Source organism: Pelodiscus sinensis, chromosome 5 (genome assembly GCF_052426305.1).
Source record: "Pelodiscus sinensis isolate ZL-2025 chromosome 5, ASM5242630v1, whole genome shotgun sequence".
In the NCBI taxonomy this organism is placed as follows: Eukaryota; Metazoa; Chordata; order Testudines; family Trionychidae; genus Pelodiscus; species Pelodiscus sinensis.
The window spans coordinates 123,689,572-123,712,508 of NC_143056.1; the positions used below are offsets into that span (position 1 = coordinate 123,689,572).

The following is a 22,937-nucleotide window of genomic DNA, read 5'->3' on the forward strand; positions in this document are numbered from 1 at the left end:
GTTCACCACAGTATTGATCTTTTTACGGTGTCGGGGACTGACAGTGTTTTGCTCAGGGAGTGTAGGTTGGGTTTGTAATTCGATCTGAGCCATCCTTGGAGGCACCTCATAAATAGACGGCATTGGGGACCAGGGGGCTGCAAGACGCCATGTGTCCCAGAAGTTGTAAACAGTTGTAGGCTGTGATGCATGGCATTATGCAGAAGGAAGAGAGGCAATGGCTGAAGCAGAGTTGAGGTGCATCCGAATGAATTGTATCGACGGACTTGGAGTAAGGACTGACTTGCTCTCATTGATTAGGATTTCCAGCGATTGGAAGCACTGTTGTACCAGATCGCCATCATTTATATCTCATCGAGGGACAATGACTATTCAGGAGAACTCACTTCACCCTCTCAGAACAGGTAAGTTCTTTGTTTTGGAACCATAGAGAAGCCAAGCGGTGAGCTGAGTGCTCAAAGGTTGGGGGTGGTAAACTCACCTGTGATGTTGGGTCAGGAGGTTGGGGATGATCAGGAGGGGAATCAGTTCGCTGATCGAAGGTGCTAGAGATACAAAAACTATGGCTGTCCGCGCCAGGATGAGCATAGGGGTTAACTGTAGAAGAACTCTGTAAGTGTGAAGCATAGGGGTGGTGAGGCCTGCATTCTCCCCACCTCCCCTTCCCTGCAACTGATGAGCCAGAAGAAAGTCTCTAGGAATATAAGCCATTGTAGCAAGAACGAATTGTAGATAAGGGCGGAAAATAACAATCCTGTTTACCCAGAAGTACTGATCATGTAAACAAAGTCAAAGGACAAGCAGTACACCTGAGCCATACTGTAACGAATAACCCCCAGAAACTTCCAAACTGCAAAACAGGGTAAAAACCTGGATATAAGCTGCATAACAGTACGGCATATTGGACCTCACTGATGGGCTTTGGTACCGGCACCTTGGAAGCCTAGATGATCTCCCGCTTCATTTGCAGCTGAAACGGGGTCCCCAGCTTGCAAAAGAGATATAAGATGCTGCTTTTGCTATCATGTTTTTTTTTAGTTAACAGGGGCAGCTGATACCTGTCAGAAAATAAACTGCTTGTGTTTGACAAATACCTGTGCAGCATGCTTTGGTACTTTGAGAACCCAGTGTCAGACCTGAGACTTACTCTTATCGGCAACAATGGGGCAATCAGAATGACCATTGCACTTGTGTCATCCCACTGTGGGAACGTGTACAAAAGTGGAGCTGCCATGGTAAAGTAAAGGCATTTCCCCAGGAATCCTTGCCCTAACCTGCCCTGGAAAAGAAATGGATATTGTGGTTGGATCTAGATGCAAAAAAATCTATTCATGGGAATCCCCACTGTTGGAATATGTGATGAAGGATCATGGGCTCCCATTCTTGCTATTCCAAAAAGTGTCTGGTCGGGGTATCTGCCATGATGTTCTGTTGGCCTGGTAGGTACATTGTTGTCAGTGCAATGTCATTTCTCTTGCACCAATTCCAAAACCTGATCACGTGGCGCATAACGACCATGATTGGGCAATTCCCCGATGGTCAATGTAAAACATACGTGGTGGTGCTGTCCATGAGGACGTGTATGGTGTGACCACAGAATATCAGAAGGCATAGACAGGTGTAGCAAACAACTCTCAGTTCCAGTATGCTGATGTATAGCCATGCTTCTCAACATGACCACCTGTAGCCAGACACAAACCCCATCTTGTTTTTCCACAAACCCCATCTTGTTCCCCCCCCCCCCCCCCCAGAGAGCAAGAGAAAGGCAGTCAGCCTTTGATGCCCTGGGAACACAGGTGTGCTGCCTGTCCCTGACTCTACCATAAACAGAAACCAGACAGTAAATGGGCTAGCTGATGACCCAGGGCCTCCCGTCACCCTGATGGCTAGTACCAGTAATTGACACGCCTGCACTGTCCCAGGAGAGGAATCTTCGCCCATCACATACCAGAGGTGCCCATTGTCTGCATTTTCCCAGGTGTAAATTATGCTTTGCACCCTTTGTGGGAAACTTGGCATTCAAAGCCATTTTTCCTAATTGGCCACTTGAGACCAGGAAGAAGCCTACATGACCCAAGGGGTATAAAAAGAGGTTCAGCAGCCCACCCCATTGGAGCTCCAATCATCTATACCTGCTGGCAGGTACTGATTGTTTCCCGAGGTCTGTGGGACGCCCAACCTCGCCCTACTTCTTCCCGAGGGATTGAGAGAAAGACGCTGGCCACGCCAAGTCTGGAACGCAGGGGTGAGAATATATACCTGCTATGTGTCTATTTTGCATGCATTTAATAAGAGCTCAGAGAACCAAAAAGGTTTCATGGTACCTGTAAGTGACTTATTAGTGTAATTTCTGTCCTGTCCTTTGTAGTGTCTGTGTTATCTGTAACACAGTAGTAGCATTTAACAACTAAGTTTACCCTGTAACAATAAAATAGTAACTGTTTAAGCTTTAACCTGACTCCTTCAGTTGCTGTAACAGAACCAAGCACAATTTAAAAGAACTTCAGCTGGTCATAAGGGACTTACTGCCCTGACCGTCGGCTGACACCACCTGCTCTGGATTGTTCGGTGACTGCAGTGGGCACCCCATCCCATGAGGGATATGTCTGTAGTTATTATGTGGAAAGAATCTGGTTGGCGGAAAGGTAGCCCCTCAAGGAGAATGTGTGGATATATTCACCACTGTAGTGAGGTGAGTGCCACCAGTGGAAAGATAACTCACTTTCCTAGGCTGTTGGGTCGTAGACTTATGCCAACCATGTTTTTAAGCAGCATATGTGGAGCCTTGCAAGGTGTACCACGTATGTGCTGGCTATCATGTGTCCCCAAAATGGAAGAAACATCCAAACGTTGGAAAAGGGGGCATGTAGCACCATATTTATGAGATTGCATAATGCAATGGACAGGGAGGATCGCCCTGGCTTTGACTATCTAATGGTGCTCTGATGAATTCTATTTTCTGGGTAGGTTCCAAAGTAAATTTTTGTATGTTTATTAGGAGGCCCAAATGGGAAAAGACCTCCCGAGTGGAGTTCAACATGGTTAGGCTTGTTGTTGCAAAGTACCTTTGATTAGACAATCGTGTAGGTAGCAGAATATGATGACCCCCTGACGTCTGAGAAACAAGTTCACTACAGCCAGCTTTGGAAAACACATGTGGCGCTGTTAAGTTGGAAGGGTAGCCAGGGTATTGATAGTGATTTTTCCCTACAGTAAATCCGAGAAACCTTCTGGAGGAAGAGTGAATGGATATATAGGAGTCCTGAAGGTTGAGGGCTGAGAACCAGTCCCACTCATCCAGCATGGGTATGTTCATTCCTAACATCACCATCCTAAATTTATGGTTGATGATGATGTTTTCAATGTAAGGAAATAATTTGAGTAGAAACCTCTCCCATGGAATTCTGAAGAAACCAGATCCATGGCCCCAAAGGTAACTAGCTTTTCTACTTCTGCTTGTAGTAGGTACTCATGAGAGGGGTCCTTAAAGAGGGACAGGGAAGGGAGGTGGTTCCAGAGGGAGGTTACTCAAACCCTCAAGCACACCTTCAAAACTGCTGTTTCAATGTTGCTCGTTGAGGTGCTGTGGATCAAGTATGTTGAGCTCTCCTGTTGGGTCATCGTTTAGACCTTCGCTCAAATGGTTTTTGTTGACTTCTGTAGAAGGAGCTGTCTCAAGATCTTTGGTAAAGTGTATACCGTCTCCTCTTATTAGGTGGGACAGACATACCCAGCATCCGGAGGATTGTATAAGAATCCTTCATTGAATGAAGGACCGGGTCTGTTTTGGTTATAAACAATTGGTTCCTATCGTCAGAAAGGTCTTAAACTTTCACATGGAGTTTGTGTGGAATGCCAAATGACAAGCTATGAGGTACAGCGCATGACAATAGCCATGGCTGTCGCTCTGGCTGCTGGGTCCGCTAAGTACTTTGACACTCAGAATGCAGTCCGGCCCTCTTTCATGATTGACTGGAGCTTTTTCATTCAGGGAGATCATTAATGAGTTCTTGCAGTCTTGTGTAATTAGCATGGTCATAATTGATGAGGAAGGCTGTATAATTGGAAACTCAGCCTGGCAAGAAAGAAATTAATGCACAATGCAGAATTATTCTCTAATCCCTTCCCTAGGATTCAGCAGAGGATCAGTGGGAGAGCAGCAATGAGGAAGGGACAAAGATGCTGGTAAGAGCATACTAGGCCCACCAAGGCTGCTGCTGAGACTCCAGGAACAAGAGTGGGAGAGAACTGTGAAGGAGGTCCTATCTATTTCATCCTTATAGTAAATAGGACTGATTCAAATGCTTCAGTTTAAAAGTCACACCACATAGCTGAGGGTATACATTTTCAGTATATAGTCAAAAATAACATTTCTTCCTAGAACTGTCATTCTTGAGGGCCACAATCTGAAGACTTGAGGCACAAAGTGGTCCACAGTTCACATTTGGACACCTATTTCTTAAATAATAATAGTCACATTAAAATATATGTGTTAATCCAGAAAAATAAGAATAGAACCAAATAGAATGAATACTTACTATTTGCGCTGTTAAAAGACGTAACCTGGCTTCTTCTAGTATGTCAGCAATTTGTTGAGGTGTTGTCTCGTATGAAATTTCTTTGTTACAATCTGGACATTTAAGTGTTCTAACAATTTGGGAAACTTCCTCTATGTCAAACTAAATAAGAAAAACAGAAAAAAAAAAGAGAACTTACCACAACATACTCCAAGCATGAAAATCAAAAAGCTAAGAGAACTATGTTTAAAAAACAAAGGCTAATATAAAATAAAACATTCTAATTAAAATGCAAATTTAATCTATATGTGGCATTAGATACAGATAGAAGCTTATTTATACTCACAAAAAGCCTATTTATACTCCTATGAATCAATTCTGATAAACTATTTACAAGTAAAGTTATTAGAAAAAAAACTTAGGACATTGTTGTGGTTTTCTTAAAGTGTATAAATGTTAACAAATGTTGGAAACAACGATGAGAAAGTATCATATTATGAAGATTTATACAATATGCTCTGAGCGACTGCTCATTTGGATATACCTTGAACACCATGTGTGAAGGATAAAAGAATACAATTTAAATTTTCTGAAGAGGATGCTCAATTTTCAAAAGCTTGATAGATTGTACTATAGATGCTCTTTGAGCACTGGAAGGTCATATATTTTCTGGTTAGTGACCAACTGGATGGTTAGTCAAATGCTGATACAGAGTTAAAACAAATGTGAACTAATTAACAGGTCACAAGAGTGCTACAGACTAATTTAATCATAGCCTGAATCCTAGCCCCAATACAATCCAAATAATGATCTGAACAACTTCTCTCATGTAGGACTGAGAAGACAAATGTGGGTGCATGTATAGTTATTATTCAAATACTTGTACTAATGCTGTTAGTATTTAATTATTCTTAATAATATGAAGTTTGAGATGTTTTATTTCTACTTACAGTAAAGAATAAGCTACAATTTTCAGTCAAATGACAAAATACAATAGAACATATTCTTAGCTTTTCTCTATATTGCTTTATTGTATGTATGCACTTTTGTAATGAAGATATACCTGTTTCAGAATTTAATATTCAGATATTGATTTCTATGCAAATGAATTATGAAGATTTACTGATCCGGAAGACAAGCAAAAATAATGTTTTACATTTTTATACCTTTAAAGTCTGTATGCAACAGGGACCCAAGATTATACAGTACCGCGCCCAGGTTCTCTAGAAAGGTAGAGTGTCTCAGACCAGTGAAGAAGTGGCAGGGGGATTTAGGAGCAAGAGGGGGCCTATCACTAGGGATGTGAATGACTAGTTGTGCCCTCCCCTCGCTGCCTATATCAGAAAGAGGCAGCGGGGAGGAGGGGGAGGAGGGGAGAAAAAGAAGAGAATGATTCAAAGCAGCAGTGCCGCATGGAGCCTGGGGCAATATTAGGATATGAAGATCCCAATGTCTTCCCAAACACTACAAAAATCCCAAATCTAAACATTAGCTCACTTATTCATTCCTATTACATCTAAACTCTAAATACACAGAACAGGTAAATCCCAGCTATACCCAAGACACCAACAAGTCATGTGAAACAAAAGTACTGGCCACTTTCAGATGCACATTACTTATTACTAACATTGTCAGAAGAGTTAATAAATGTATTTCAGAAACATATTCAAGTTCAAGTTTTATAGGAACATTTTTCTTAAAAAGTAACTGAGGACCAAGTATTGTATTAATTATCAATTATTCTTATATACCTCAACTATTTCCACAAGCCCTCTTTTCACCGAAACAGACCTCAAAGATATCAGGGTATCCTATTCAGGATAGCTAGCCCCTAATTTTTTGGTATATTAATTTTTCCCTTTGATAAAAGTCCCATAATATTAATAGCATATCAGCTATTTCCATCACACTGGAAACCTCATTTGTCATTACAATTCTCTATTAGCCTGTAAAACTAATACTGAAGAGTCTACCCTTCTTCCAATGGATACCAGTGTAAATCAAAAGCTGTGAATCATTCCTTTATTTCAAGCATGAGTTTTGCCTCTTACATAATGTTCTTTGCAAGAAATAGAATACAGATAAAACAGATAAATTACTCACTTTATAAGGATAATCAATTTTAATTGCTTCTTCAGTCATAGTCCAATTTGCATCAGCTAAAAATCTGTCAAGTTTTAACATGGAAAATGTGTTGGCCTCCATTTCTTTTATACGCTGAACAGCATTGTACATTGCCATACGCTTTGGAAGAGTAATATTACATAGACCTTTGGAAAGGAAGAAAATGAATACATTTAAGTTGTCAATATATTTGTAAGATGTGAAAGAGAAACTCTGAGACTATGGGTGACTGACTGGTTGAAAGGCCATTTCTCTAAGTTTGCTAGAAGCAGTGTAAAAGCCATACTGCTTAATAGCCATATGATAAGATCATTGCAAGAAGCCAGAGTCTATTTTGTAACAGCAGCTGCATGCTGCTCTCACTAGCTCCTCTATTCTCCAGACGCATTTCTTTTCAGTGGCAACTGAATAGGACTCTAGGACGGTTCTTTTCCATACAGGCTTTTATATGAATGTTGATTGTGCTATTCTGAGCAATTCATTTCCCTTTTTTAAAGGTCTCTTTCTCATTAGCCCTTGTTCTTTCAGATATTATATGGTACTGTATTGTAATACTGGGAGTGTTAGAGGTTTCTGTAGAACTTCATCTTGTCTACTCTCCCCCCCCCCCCCCCTTCTGTTTATTGTTCTACAACCAATTTTCTAAGAAAGCGCCTATATTTGAAAGTTGCCGTTGGTTTTCTTTAGTGCCTTCTCGATTGTTGTGTGAGCAGTACATACACATCACATTCACTCAAGTAAGGCACTTTTGCCTCATATCATCGTGGCTCCATAGCACAACGTTTTGAAATAAGCGTTTAGCATTCCTGGCAGACATTCAATGCTTCACCACTGTGCTGTGGGCATTCTGTACATTTTTTCATCACATATTATGGGTTACCTATGACAAGGAAATAGGAATAAGGTAGATAGGGCAAACTGCAAACTTCTCATGATTCCTTTCTTTTCATTCCAATATCCATATAGTCTTGATGATTCAGCGATGTTTTCAAACCACTGTCAAGCAGCAGGGTCTGACCAGGTAATTTTCCATGGAAGGGGCAAATGCAGAAAGAAATGCAGACATGAACTACTTCAAGATGGACCCCAAAGAGAAAATAACAGAATTCTGCTTACCATTACCTACAGTCCACAACTCAAACCCCTCCAATGCATTGTCCACAATCTATAACCTATCTTGGAAAATGATCCCTCACTCTCAGACGCCTTGGGGGAAAGACCTATTCTCGCTTACAGACAACCCCCCCAACCTGAAACGAATTATTTCTGGTAACCAAACTACATAACTATATCATAAACATCCAGGAACTCAGCCCAGCAATCAGCCCCGGAGCCAACTCTGCTCACATGATTAACATGTGATTAACAGTTGGGTAACACCCTCCATATGTCTCTCATTCACACACTGAAATCCACAAAGTATTCCCCACTCCATATGTCTAATTTTACACACACACACACACACACACACACACACACACACACACACACACACACACGCGCTACATACATCAAAGAAAGATAAACAGAACGACTGCGTCTAGACTGGCATTATTTTGCGCAAATACTTTTAATGGAAAAGTTTTTCCGTTAAAAGTATTTCTGCAAAAGCGTGTCTAGATTGGCATAGAATTATCGTTATAACGATGCGCTTTTGCTACATTAGTAGCGTGCTTTTGCGCAAAAGCAGAAGCCCGGAACCATTTTGCAGAGGGCAAAAGGGCACCAGCCCTTTCCAGGGGCGGGGGCTGGAGTTCCTTTGAGACACATGCTGTTTCTCTCGTGCTCCGTGCTTTAGTACCTCTTGTAGGGACTGACAGCCGTAGCAGTTTTCGTGGTTGCCCTCTGACTTTTGGACACCACTGCCTTTTGCCACCTAGTGCTTTTGCCTGTTTTTTTTTTTCCTCTTGCCTTGTTTTGTCTGCCATGGAGCCAGGGGTGGCCATGTGCCTGCTCTGGCCCGGCCGGACATTTTGGAGTGCCTGCAGCTGGTGCTCCAGGCTGGTGCCCTCCTGTTCCAGGACCAGAAGGTGCAGACCGCTTTGGACTCCCTCACCAGGGAGGCCATGGCGTCCCTGTGGCATCCCCACACCAGGGTGGAGAGGCCACTGTGGAGACTGGACACCAGTACGGACTGGTGGGACCGGCTGGTCCTGGGGCAATGGGACAACCAGCAATGGCTCCGGAACTTCCGCATGCGAAAGCGGATGTTCTTGGAGCTGTGTGCCTGGCTCGCCCCTGCGCTCCAGAGAGCCACCACCCGGCTGCGGGCACCCATCCCCGTCAAAAAGAGGGTCACCATTGCACTATGGAAGCTGACCACCCCGGACAGCTACCAATTGGTGCACACCAGTTCGGGGTGGGTAGATCCACCGTCGGTGTCATTGTCATGGAGGTAAGTCCCAGGGGGAGTGGAGTGGGGGGAGGGCGCTGCACTCCATGCCCAGGGGCAGCCAAGACTTCAGGCTGGGTCACCCAGGGATTTGGGCTGTCCCTCCCTTGCACAGGCCTGCTGGTGGGGGGGGGGGGGACGTAGGGTGAGGGGGCTGTGGTGTGTGTGCGCACATATGCGTGCATGAGGACAGAGGTAATCACGGGGGGGGGCAAGGGAGCGCACACTCACCCCTGCCTTATGTGATGTGTTCCCGTGTTTCTCTGCACCCTTCTACAGGTCGTCCATGCCATCAGCGATATCCTGCTCCCAAGAGTGATCCGCCTGCGCGACTTGGACGCTACGCTGGCTGGCTTCGCTGCCCTCAGGTTCCCCAACTGCGGGGGAACCCTGGATGCAAACCACATCCCCGTCCGGGCCCCGGAGCATCGAGCAGCCCATTTCATGAACAGGAAGGGGTACTGCTCGATTGTTCTTCAGGCCCTCGTGGACCACCGGGGCCACTTCCTGGACATCTATGCGGGCTGGTCCAGCAGGGCACATGACGCCCGCATCCTCTACAACTCCAGACTGTTTTGCAGGCTGCAGGCGGGCACCTACTTGCCCCGGCAGGAGTTGACTGTCGGGGATGTGCCTATTCCCATCTGTATCATCGGGAACGCAGCCTACCCTCTGCTGCCCTGGCTAATGCGGCCCTACACAGGGCAGCCGGACCAGAACCGGGCCCGGTTCAACGACCACCTCAACCAGGCCCAGAATCAAGTGGAGTGCGCCTTCGGCCACTTAAAAGCCCGCTTCCGTTGTTTGCCCTCCCGTCTCGAGATGGGTAAGCGGAATGCAACGGAGATAGTGGCCGCGTGCTGCGTGCTCCACAACATTGTGGAGTGGAGTGGGGAAGCGTTCCTCCCTGCATGGATGGCAGCCGAGGCCCAGACTTATGAACAGCCCTGCACAGCTGCCATCTGCCAGGCGCACCAGGATGGGGTGCGCATCCCAGAGGCCCTGACGGGCATGTTAGCACAGGCCCCATAGTAGGGTCACTTCAGTCTCCCCATACAACTCCCTCCCATTCCCCCTCCCGTCACCTCCCAATAAACACCAACACAGTTTTGTTTTCAACAGAAAAACTTGTATGTTTTTATTTACAAGGGGGAGAGGGGGAGGAGACCTTGACCTGGGAGGGGGAGGAGCTACTCCTGGGAGGGGTGGCCCCTGCGACCACTCCTGCGGGGGCGGACCTGCACATGGGGGACAGGCCGCGTCGGGGCAGGCTGCAAGGGAAGGTGGGCAGGAGGGGCAGGAGCAGGAGAGGCCATTGCAGGAGGGGCAGGAACAGGAGCAGGAGGGTCGAGGGGCAGTGCTAGGAAAGGGATGGCGGGGGCGTGGGGCAAGGCCATGACATAGTGGACGGTATGGCCAATGTGAGAGGTGAGAGTGGCGACAGAATCTGCCATGCGGATGCACTGGGCCTGGAAGGCGGCCCAGGCCTCCTGGCGCCACTGCAGGTCCGCCTCCACGCGCCGAGTGATGGCTGCCTCAACGCGCTCGACGGCCTGCACGTAGTGCCGAAGGAGCTGGTCCCAGTGGCGGAGCTGCTGCCTCAGCGGTTGGGCGGCTGGGGATGCTGCTGCTGCTGCAGGACTTGATGGTTCCCGGCTTGTGCTTGGTCCCGCTGAAGGGAACAGAAGAAAGGATGGGTCAGTCAGGCAGCCCGGCCACTGTCCCCACACCTCATGCCCTCCACCCATGAGCCCAGGTGACACCACAGTAGTGTGGCTTGGGCCCACTCGGTTACCCCCATCTCCCGTGTTGTATGTTTGCATAGAGGACCACCCCTGGAGTAGGGCCCTTCTCCATGTATTGTAACCACCAGTCTGTGTCCTGGCCCCGTGGAGGTGGGAGGGCACTTGTGTTGTGTTCACATGTGGAACTCCCTGCCGGTGGAGGCTGTGAGGCTTTGGGCTAATCAATGGTGTTTGACAGGGAGCAAGATGAATCCCCACACAGTGCCTAGGAGCACATCTGGCAGACATGGTCTGGGCTCTCAGATCCCCATCACGTGGGATGTCTCCTGGATAGAACCAGGAGAGTGACTGGGGAGTGTCCCATCCTTGCAGCAAAACTCAGGTGGCCCTAGGGGTGGCCCAAGCGTTTCCCCCCCTTCTCTCTCCCACTAGCCCTCACACACGTAGCCCAGAGACATGTGTGGCCACAGTGGGGACTTCCCTCGGGGGGCCAGCCAAGACACCAGGAGCAGGCGAGGGGCTCAGTGGGGGCCACGCTCATGGGCTGTGATGCTGTGGTTTTCTCAGGAGCAGCTGGTTGTGCCTCACAGCCAGGCATGGGACAGTGTGCTGTTCTGCGTGCTGCACCCTTGCGGAGGTGCCTGGGGCCCTGGCTGGTTCCAGCCGGCATCCACCCTTCCCCCGGTCCTGCCGGATGTGTGTGAGCAGCACGGTCACAGGCATGCCCTTGAGCTGCCTGCTGCGGCCACATGGTTGCACGTGCTGCATACTGCCTAATGCTACACAGCCCGTGTAGCTCACGTGGCCTGAGTGACGTGCTCTCCCCCTCCCCCTCCAGGCGCCTGGCTCCCCACCCCCCGCCCTTGTGAGTACGAAGTGCAACACTCACCAGTGGATCCTTCCCCGGCCTCGAGGATGTGCGGGAGACATCGGGGCTACCGGAGGGGGCCTGCAGGGTGGCAGTGCTGGCCTCGTCCTCCAACACACTTCTGCTGTCTCCTTCCCCCGTCTTGATGATCCTGGTGACAGAGGGGTGCATGCTGCTGTCAATGGGGACGTCCGGGGCTTGCGGGGCTAGCTAGCCGAGGGTGGCATAGAGACGGTGGTAATGGGGGCAGGTGTCAGCTCCTGCCCCCTGGCCCTCGCTGGCCCGCACGTAGCCCAGGTGCAGCTCCTTTACTTTTGCCTGGACTTGCTCGAGGGTCCGGGCTGGGTGGCCCTGGTGGGCAAGCACCTGGGCCATGCAGGCAAAGATCTCGGCATTGCGGCACTGGGACCAGGTGTCGTGGAGGGCCTCCCTCCTCCTGCCACAAGTCCAGCAGGGTGTCCAGCTCCCCCGAGGACCAGAACGGGGCTCGTCGTTTTCGGCCCCTGGGGGCCTCCTGCGCTGGGGGTGCGGGTGGCTGATCCCCCCCCTGGAGCTGCCATCCTCCTGCGGGGTGTCTGCTGGATGGCAGGGGCCATGTGGCAGATCTCTGTCCAGAGGTCTGAGATGGTCTCCTGCGTCTGCTTTCAGGGGGCTCAGGTTACAGGAAGTCCAGGGAGCTGACTGCAGCTACGGAGTCTGCAAACGTCCATAGGGCTTTTTTCCATTTAGCCTGCTTTTGTGCAAAATGTCTTAGCTGCCTGTCTACACTGGCCCTTTTGCGCAAAAGGGCTTTTGCATGAACGGGAACGTCAAAGCATTTGCAGAAGACGCACTGATTTCGGACAGTAGAACGTCAGTGCTCTTGTGCAAAATCAAGCGGCCAGTGTAGACAGCTGGCAAGTTTTTGCGCAAAAGCAGCCAATCTAGACGCAGCCAACCAGTGGATCACGACATGAAGATTGATGGGTTACATGAAATAATTTGCTCAAAAAACATTTGCGTTATGTATATTTATGTTCATAAGTCCATTTCATAAAGCACGGGGGGAGGGTCCATCACAACCTGTTCCAGTGCTTAGCTATTCCCATCGTTATAAAGTTTTTTCTAACAGCCAACCTTAATTTCCCTTGCTTCAGATTAAGCTAATTACTACTTATCCTACCCTGGTGGACATGAAGAACAGTTAATTGCTATCCTCTCATAGGTAATGCTGCCCTGTCAGTTATTCAACATTTTGTATTGGAGTACTTAATTTTCCCTTGCTAAGAGCAGTACTCTATAATTATCTTCATTGAATTTCACACCAGTATTCCAGTATATAATTTTGAATTTTTTATCCTATCTTCCAAAGTGCTTGCAATCTTTCCCAGTGTGGTGTCCTCCAGAAATTGAAAAAGTGTACTCTCCTACATCATCAAAATTATTAATGAACATTGTGAACAGTACTGGATCCAGGACAGAACCCTACAAGAAAACCCAGCAAATCATTGATAACTCTACTCGGAGTACTGTTTTTCAAACCACTTGTGCACATATATCAGATCTCAGATGTTTATACAACATTAAGCACATTGTTAGCATTCAATACAAAGTGGCTGAATTACTGTCATAATTGCTGTTAATTAAAAATATTATAAGGATTTCTATAACTCTTTTCATATAAGCAATAGCTTCCCTCAGTGATTATCAAAAAAGAAGAGGCTAACTTTATGCTTTAGAGATCAATAAATGCTAGTGCTCTTAAGTTCGGCATACTAGTTTTTTGTGATCACTCATCTTCACTAATCACTAAAAGCAGGTGCTTGACTGCATTTTCAGAAGCAGCCTTTAAATACAAATTGCTATTACCCCCACTTTGTAAAGTAAGTCTTCTGAAATAGATATTACTCAGTATATCTGCCCTCTGTTCAAAATGCTGTTACAGAATGGTGAAGAGAATATAAAATAGAGAAAATTACTGCCCAGACAGTGGGTGTATGTTGATGTAGTTCTCCCATCTCCCCATCCAATTTCCTTCCAGTCCTGCTGCCCTTTTAGGATAGAAAATTACAGATTTTTCCCTATGGAAGTTTCTGAGCTACACCAGAAGCTGCTATACTAGGGATTTTATAATCACATGTTTGATAGGATGTTTTGTTTGTAATATGCCTCTTTTGTAAGTGGTTACAACATTATCTGCCAGGAATTCTGTTAAGTGATTGGGGAATCTTTGACAAACAATTTATCATTAAATAATTGGGTTTTTTTTTCTTACTCCAGGACAAATCAAGGAACGCAGCAGGTTATTTGAAAAAAAAATTGTTAAACAGAGTTAATTAAATATATCAAACCTTTAAAACATTGATTTGAGGTTGTATTTAATATTATTTAAACAATATTTTGATAAACCAATTAGCTCTGAGATAAGTGAATTTTCAATGTTAGCACAAAGGAATATAGCTACAAAGTGGTACTGGAGTTACAGTAAATTCAATTTTGATAATTTGCATCATGCCTTTGTGATTCTTATCTATTTTGTGTTAATTGTCCAATTAATAAATCCACAGAGAATGCACTATAAAAAGTAATAAAATTGCACTAGTGCACTCAAACTAATATCTGCCAAATGAGCCACGATGTAACAAAGCACATTTTATAAATAAACTGAATATCAAAGATAATATTAATATGTTCCTTTCTTTCACAATATTAATGGTTGTGTTTTACCTAACGTTGTGACCAGCTTTTTTACTGTGGTAGAATTAATCATCAAAGTCATTAATGATGCTGTTCCTGCATGAAGTAATATCTAAAACAGAAAAAGAAAGAGCATATCACCACTTTATATCAGTGTTATGATTAACAGTACAAAGAATAATGCACATTATTTTCAACAATGAGATACCCTACAAATTGTCCATAAATGATGCGTTTACTGACATCACAACTGCATATTTTCAAATTCTGGATATTTATTTATAATTTTCCTAAATTTAACCATTTGCACTTCAACTGTCAGAATGTCCAAAGGAGGTATATAAAAGTATATAAGGTATAAGAAGCAGCCCAGAGCAGAGACACTAAGGAGCCCCATCCTGGGCTGCTTCCTACCTCCGCTTCTCCTTTCACGTCCTCTGCCCCCATGCTGTGCTCTCTGCTCCACTCCCTGTCTCCCTCCTGCCTTCTCTGACCTCCTCCGACTCCCATCCCCCTCCTCCACTCTCACCCTTCACTCCTCCGCCCACTGCCATCTTCTAGCTCACTCCTCTGTTCTCTCCTCTCCCTCCGTTACTCTCCTCCGTCTCCTCTCTTCCGCTCTCCTCTGCTCCCCTACTGAATGCGGCGCTCTGTTGTGCCAGCGCCTCTCCCCCTGACATCAGGGACGCACGCACACTCTGGCCCCGCCCTACGTCCTCGTGTGGCCTTGCCCCCTCTTCTGGCTCCCGTCCCAGGACTCAGCCCCCCTGCACGCCGCTCAGCTGGGCGGCCGCAGGGGAGCAAGCAGCGCAGACCGCTGTCAGAACGCCGCGCTGCCTGTACAGCACAGGGGTAGGCGCCATTGAAGTGCAGGGCAGGTCGCCCTCACCGCTGCGGGGCGGCTCTGCCCCGTCACAGCTCGTCAGCTGCCAAAATCTACTCACCACGGGCGAGTGGATTTGTCGAGCCCTGATTATAAGGGAACATCTAGAATGTCTGCCATCATTTTAAGATGGTCCTGAGATCACAACCTTATCAAGTGATACTGAGGATATGGGAAAAGGGTTCTCAGATTCCTGGTGATCTCTTTGAAGTTCCTGACAGAGCCCTGCACAGAATTTGTCCTTAGAATTCATTGGGCCTCTGTAAACTTTGTGGGGTAGGATTTCACCCAGGATTTTGGTGGGTGATGATCACTTTTCAGATCATGCCATGTTTGCCTGGAGTGAATTCTGAACTAAACATGAATTAAACCATTTTCGCTTCACTTTGTACCTGGACTTAGACTCCTCTAAGCAAAGAAATATTCCTTGTGTGTGAAAAAGGCTTTAAAGCTTTCTCTCTCCTGTATTCACTTTTTTAACATGATAAAAGAGTTTGATGCTGTTTCAAGGGTGATGAGAAAAAGCCCTGAGGAGTAGATTCCTAGGGCACATGAACATAGAGAGTTTTGGATGTTGTGCAAGAGTAAGAAATGACACCATCAATGCTGCAGGCAGATATTTCCATATTTGGTTTATTAAATTCTGATACCACCACATCTCTAAACAAAAGACAACAGAGACATCAAACAATGGTGGCTCCAGTTCCAGAATCATCAAAAGTTCTGCAGGAGGGAATACAGGACAACATTTTCAAAAGTGAACTACTGAAGTCAGACTCCTAACTCCAGTGAAAAAAATCAGCCTAATTTTCAAAGTACCCAAATATGGATTTAGAATCCTAACTGCAGATACATTAAAAAAAATCTTAGCCACAAGTATTTCACAGAAAATGGATTAGTTTACAAAGGCACACATGGAGCACCTGAGATCATAGCTAGCTGTAGTAAAAATATTTCTGTGCTAAATTATATGCGTATAGTGAAAGTGCTGTTCAAACAATACTGATGCATTTTATAGACTGTGAAAATTCAGATTATACATAAACTGTGACGGACCCAAGGCAGCTGGCTACAATAGTATAATGGAGGGCAAACATATCAGGAGCTAGGTAAATGGTTTTCTGTTTCCTGAATAAACTGCCAGATACTGCTGTAATCAAGGCAGGCAGGCACAGGAGGCTAAGTAAGAGCTTGCCTGAAGCAGCAGACTAATCAGGCACTGGCAGCCAATTAAGGCTTGATGGGCTACTTTAAAACATTTCCCTTCAGGTAAATGAGGGGGAAAGAGAAGAATGAAGGACTGAAAGGAGGAAGTGCATTGCTGGAGAGCTGAGGACTGAAAAAGGAAAGTGTTTGCACTAAAAATTGTTTATCAGGAAAAATTCGATAAGGTATCAGGGAGAAAGTACTAGGGGAGTGTTTGGGGAGGTGGCCCAGGGAAAAGGCTGCTGAATTGGGGCTAGAGGAAAAAAAGTTGCAGCTACCTAGGGTCCCTGGGCCAGAAGCCGGAGTAGTGGGTGGGTATGGGATCCCCACAACCCTCCGCACACCACTAAAATTCCTGCTCCCAAAAAGGGAGGCCAGAATTATGGAGGGGTTTCATCCCAATCCTTTGACGTTGCCAATGATGAGTATGACTCAGTAAGCTGTGAAAAGGTAAGAGGCAGGGTGGAGGGTCACAGTGAACCTCTGAGGCATTCCATAACCGCCTAAAATCACAGGACCCACAGGGGCCAGGCAAAGCTTGAGCTCTGACACAAAACATTTAAATGAACTAAACTGCAATGCATTTTAAATATAAAATTTAGCAACTAGATGCATATTTTTACTTTGAATCACCATTAGTCATACCAGATTTTCAAAGTTAATATACTAATTTCATGTACCTAAATAATCTGCATGTACTCGTGCTGCATATTTTAAAGCCAGAGTTACTCATATGTAAATTTATTTGGCTGCTAATCTGACCCTGGATGTCCTTATAGTTCTTATATCATACATTTCAACAAAATGTATTTAGCAGAAATTACGAACAAATTTTGAAAAAAATGCAGATAGTCTTTTAAATTTTTTTACCATGCTCTTCATTGCTCTTGTACCCGGATCTTTTGCATGGCTAATCTCAAGAGCCATATTCAAAGTAAAAGTACCCCTCATTCCACTCCAGACAATAACAGTTCCCCAGCGCCAGTTAAATCCATAACCAAGGCGGCTCAGAAGAGGACTCAAAAACAAAACAACTAGACCTCTGTATAAACAAAAGAATAAGATGGTTAGCAAAAATATCAATAATCCCAGATACAGACAGAGCTGGATGTCATCAGCATATTGAAAGAACTGCAGTTCAAACCTTTATACAAAACCTCCAACAATCCCACGCACAGAAGAGAAAATAAAATAAAATGGACTGTTAGAGAACTTCAAATAATGCCTTTAGGTGGGAGGAGCTATGATCCTATACCATCCAATAGGACCATTAAGCCAGGAAACAAGAGTCATCCAAAAGCAACAGCATCCACTTCTGGTGCAGTGTGCAAGTGACTCACTATCACCTCATGAATTATAATATTGAAAGTTACTGATAGAACTGATAGTTCTAACAATATTAGCATGGATACTTGATCTTCATTCATCACCAGATCAAAATCTACCTATGACACCAGTGCATTTGCTGTCTCATATCTAGATCTGTGCCTAGAATGGCAAAGGTTAAGTAGAGCCAACGTACTGAGAGTGGTCTTACTGCAAACTTCTCTATAAACTTGATTGAGAATCCAATTTGGATACCAGCCAATAGTCAGACAAACTTTCAGTGGGTTTTGTGCTTTTGGTAAGTTTTGAGAGGGGGAGGCATTTATTTGTTAGACCAAGAGGCCTCTCAGAGAATATATAGCATTTGTCCCCTTCAGATTCCTATCTGCAGCCACAGAAGCAGACAGTTCATTCCCTATCCATATGATTTTATCCACAAAATCTGATGTGTCGTCCCAACAGATTCAACCACAGAATGAAGGCAGCTGAAAACTTAAGCTATCACACAATTTTTCTATTCAAAATTTTGTAGAACAACTTCATCTCTAATACAGCCAGAGCATGAGAGTTCAAATATTCTCTATGATGCAATTGATGAGACTTAGCCCATGACATAGAAAAGGAATCTTATTAAGAAGGTTATACTAAAAGCCCCTCAATGCTAAGCATTAATAGAATTTCAGCAATTACTGTTGGAAGCTGAATGCATTGCTGTTAATGTTAAATAAAATATAAAATAAACCAAATTGTATTTTTGAAAGCACACCCAACATTCCAGTGCCTGCACAAACAATGAAAATGTAATGCAGTTTAAAACATCATAAAACAGGTATTTTAAAAGCCACATGTGCTATCATCATTTTTAAAAGTCAAGGAAAGGGGACATAGGATTGTTCTACAAAGTGGCAAGCAATAGTCCTTACCTTATAAGATTCAATGCAAGGTAGACTGTTAAGATATAAAATAAATCACGAACTGTCACATATGGAAAGGTTTTCACTGCTATCACAATTCCAATTATAATGAATATCAGAACATAAGCCAAAAATGTCAGCATTGCCCAGAACCTGAAAGAAAAGCAAACACAGATTATAAAAAAAAATGAAGTGCTAGTTTTCAGAATCAACACTAATGTAAATCCTCATATTGGTTGATTATTCCCAGCATACAATACTTGGAAGGCCACATAAGTATTGTTCCTCCTAGTATCAAACATATTGCTATAATATGCTACTGAGGTCAAGAATTTAACAAAATTCAAAGAGGGACTGAAAGCTGCACCTCTATGTTCACTCCTTTCATAGGACTAGGATACATTTTGTACAGAGAATGTCTTATGAAGTATCATTGAGAAGTTATAATCATTGTCCATTGACAATTATTGTCTGGGTAAAACATGTATCAATATTGTATATTGAGATATAAATACTACAGTATGATTGTTACTGTAATGTGCTATAATTTTGGGTAATACACAAAAAATGGTTATTTATCTCTAACGGTTGTTCTTCAAGATGTGTTGCTCATATCCATTCCAATTAGGTGTGCACGCACCACGTGCACGATTTCCTGAGTTTTTTCCCTTAGCAGTACTCGTTCGGCCAGCCAGGAAGCCTCCTGGAGAGGCGCTGCTATATCAGTGCATATATACCCCCTGCTTGCCCTCTGCCCCCTCAGTTCCTTTTTTGCTGGAATCCTCCGACGAAGGGGAGGTGGGTGGGATTTGGAATGGATATGAGCAACACATCTTGAAGAACAGCAGTTACAGAATTAAGTGACTGTTTTTTCTTCTTCGAGTGCTTGCTCATGCCCCTTCTAATTAGGTGACTCCCTAGCAGTGTCCTCCTAGGAGGTGGAGTTGGAGTCTATCAATACCTAATTACAAATGGACTGCAGCACAGCCCTCCCAAAGGCCACATCTTCCCTGGCCTGCTGAGCAATAGCATAGTGACTGGAAAATGTGTGAACTAATCTGCAAATGTTAAGAATGGGCACCTGTGCTGTGGATGACGCCTGCATACTCGTGGAAAGGGCTGTAAAAGGGGGTGCTGGCCTAGCCGGCCTACCAGCAACATCAAAGCAGGCGCTAATGCAGGAAGTGATCCCGGAGGACAAGCACTGAGCTGATACCGGTGACAGTGAGCCCTTCATCCTCTCTGCTATAGCAATAAAGGGTTATGGGGATCTACAAAACTCTTGTCCTCTCGATATAAAACACTAGTGCTTGTGTAATGTCTAGAGAGTGTAGTGCCTGTAGAGTGAGGTTTCAGGAAGAAAACCGGTAGGTAAATGTCTTGGGACATATGGAAATATGAGACTACCTTAGGGAGGAATGTAGAGTGAGGATGTAGCCTAACCTTGTTCTTAAAGAAAATAATATATAGTGGCTCCAATGTGGGGGCCCTCAGCTCAGATACTCTCCTGGCTGATGTGATTGCAATCAAGAAAGCCACCTTCCATGATGGGTGCTTCAGCGAGCAGATGGCCAAGGGTTCAAAGGGGCCTGCATGAGTCTGGTCAGAACTAAATTCAGATCCCACAGGGATACAGGTGGGCATGTATAGGGGAACAACCTGTCCTCCCACTTCAGGAAGTGCTTCACCATCATGTTTGCAAAGACTGTCTTACTTCCCTCCCCTGGATGAAAAGCCACAATCGCAGCCAGTTGAACCCTCAGGGAAGATGGAAAAAGGCCCTAGTGTTTGAGGTACCGCACCATCCACAAGGCAAAGCATTTTCATTTGGCCACATATACCAACCTTGTAGAAGGCTAATTTCCAGGGGGATCCTCCGCACCTTCTCTGAGCAGAGCCACTCTGCCCCAACTAACCATGAAGATTCCAGGCTATGAGGTGGAGGGATGACAGGTTCAGGTAGCATATCACTAGGTCTTCTACTGCCAGATCTAGTAGGGTGATAAACCAGTGCTGCTGTGGCCAAGCCAGCAGCACCACAATGATCACAGCCCAGCCTCCTGATCCTGAGTAGGACCTTGTGCATCAGTGGGAACAGGCGGAGGCATACAATAGCTCCTGGAGCCACTTAATCTCTACGGCAACCCCTGGGGATCACTCCCCTTGACTCAAATATGAGCAATAGCTCTGGCATTGGGTGTTCTCCCATGCAGCAAACAGATTCAGACTGGGATAGCCCCACCTCTGGAAGACCTCTGATATATCTGGTCTGATGGACCACTCAAGTTCATGCATCACTCGTGGGCCTGAAAAGACCTGCTCAGCTTGTCTGCCAGAACATTGCTGGTTCCCAGAAGGTAGGTCTCCTCGAGATGGATATTCTGGGTAACACACAGCTCCCACAGAAGAAGGGCTTCCTTGCAAAGTCGTTGTGTTGTCCAAGACCGAGACCACCCTGTTTCTTAGTTGGGGAAGGAAAGTCTGGCATGCCAACCTGACTGCCCTGAGCTCTTCGACATTTATGTGCAGGAAACTCTCTTCGGGGGAATCACATATCTTGAGTCCTGAGATTCCTCAACTGGGTTCCCCAGCCCATCTCTGATGTGTCCATGAATAGCGGCATCAACGGGCTCTTTCTGACAAATGGCACTCCAATGCAGACCATCCTCTCCTGCAGCCACCAGTACAGTGAGTGGAACATGACCCCTGGAAGCATGAACACTGTGTCTAGTGGTGCTCGTGCTGGGTTGTGTATGCTCAACAACCATCTCTGTAGGGGTCAGAGCTTCAGTCTGGCATACCTCATCACATACATACATACTGCCATGTGACCCAGCCGCTTCATACATGTTCTCATTGTTGTTCTGGATCGTCCTTGATCATGGAAATCAGAGTCCTGAATCTGGCCCCAGGAAGAAACACCCTTGCCACAGTGGAGTCTAGGTGGGCCCCCACAAATTCTATTATCTGTGTGGGGTTGAGTGATTTCTCCTTGTTTATGAGGAGGCCTAGGCTGGAGAACACTTGTCTAATGGTCTAATACTTGTTCTAGGATGACCCCTTATCAGCCAATCATCCAGGTATGTAAAAACCTGGACCCTATGCCTCCTCAGGAAGGCCACTCCTGCAGACATGCATTTGGTGAAGACCCTCTGGGCTGTGGAGAGGCTGAATGGTAGAACCTCAAACTGTAAGTGATCCTGACCTATTATGAACCTCAGAAATCATCCTGTGGGTGGGAATCACTGAGATATGAAAGTATGTGCCCTTCAAATCGAGAGCAAATGAAGGGATGATAGACGCTAAGGTGACCATCCAGAATTTTGCCTTCTTTACAAACGAGTTTAGGTTCCTTAAGTCTAGAACGAGATGTAATCCCCCTTTGGACTTGAGGATAAGGAAACAGTGGGAGTAAAATAGCCTCCCCCTGAACTCCTTTGGAACAGGTTCAACTGCCCCCAGCTGCAGAAGCAAGGACACTTCCTGCCGCAGCAGAAGCTCGTGAGAAGGGTCCCTGAAAAGTGATGGAGAAGCGGGGTGAGAGGGAGGCAGGGAAAGGAAGGAAATGACATAATCCCTTCCTACTAGGTCTAGAACCTACTGATTGGAAATAATATGACACCAGGCCTGTAGAAAAGGGAAAGCCAGCAACTAAAAGAGGACAATGGGGTGAAGACTGTAACGCTGTCCGTGAGCACACTCTCAAAATGAGGGCTTTGGCTGTGGGTTGGAAGATTGAGCAGGAGGGACCCTTTTTCCTAGTCCAGTCTTGAACCACTGTGACTGCTTCTATTATTGCCATTATGGGCAATGTTTCTTCCCTTCCATCTGCCTCTATCCGGGCCAAACCTGTATTGGAAGGGCCTTGGGCTGGCCTGGGACGAGCAGCCTCCTCTGCAATGCCAGAGTATGCATCCCCAAAAACTTTAGAGTAGCCCTAGAATCTTTGAGATTAGGCAGCCTGGAATCCATCTGGTCCAAGAAGAGGCCAAACCCTTCAAATGGTAGGTCCTGCACAGTATTCTGAACCTTGGGAGGATACCCAATACCTGCAGCCAAGTGCTGCTCCTCATCACTACCCCTGTGGCCATCATACAGGCCACTGAGTCTGTGGCACCCAATGCTGCTTGCAGCACTGTACGTGCCACTATCCTACTCTCTTCTGCTAAAGCACCATACTCTTATCTCGAGTCTTGGGGAAGACGGTCCTTAAATTTATCCATAGCTGACCAAGTGTTGTAGGAGTACCTACTCAGCATCACATGCTGACTTGTGATGTGGAGGTG

At 45.6% G+C, this 22,937-nt stretch overlaps 1 protein-coding gene across 1 annotated transcript in view; it reads right to left on the minus strand.

Annotated features, from left to right (window-relative positions):
• LOC112547202 (solute carrier family 9 member C1) overlaps positions 1–22,937 on the minus strand; it is a 384,240-nt gene that overhangs the window by 253,948 nt on the left and 107,355 nt on the right. Inside the window, exons 8-12 of the mRNA XM_025188925.3 lie at positions 18,661–18,804; positions 17,282–17,453; positions 14,353–14,434; positions 6,621–6,787; positions 4,539–4,679 (exon numbers count right to left, since the gene is read on the minus strand). Of these exons, the coding sequence (XP_025044710.1) occupies positions 4,539–4,679; positions 6,621–6,787; positions 14,353–14,434; positions 17,282–17,453; positions 18,661–18,804 (706 nt within the window). The remainder of the gene's footprint in view (positions 1–4,538; positions 4,680–6,620; positions 6,788–14,352; positions 14,435–17,281; positions 17,454–18,660; positions 18,805–22,937) is intronic.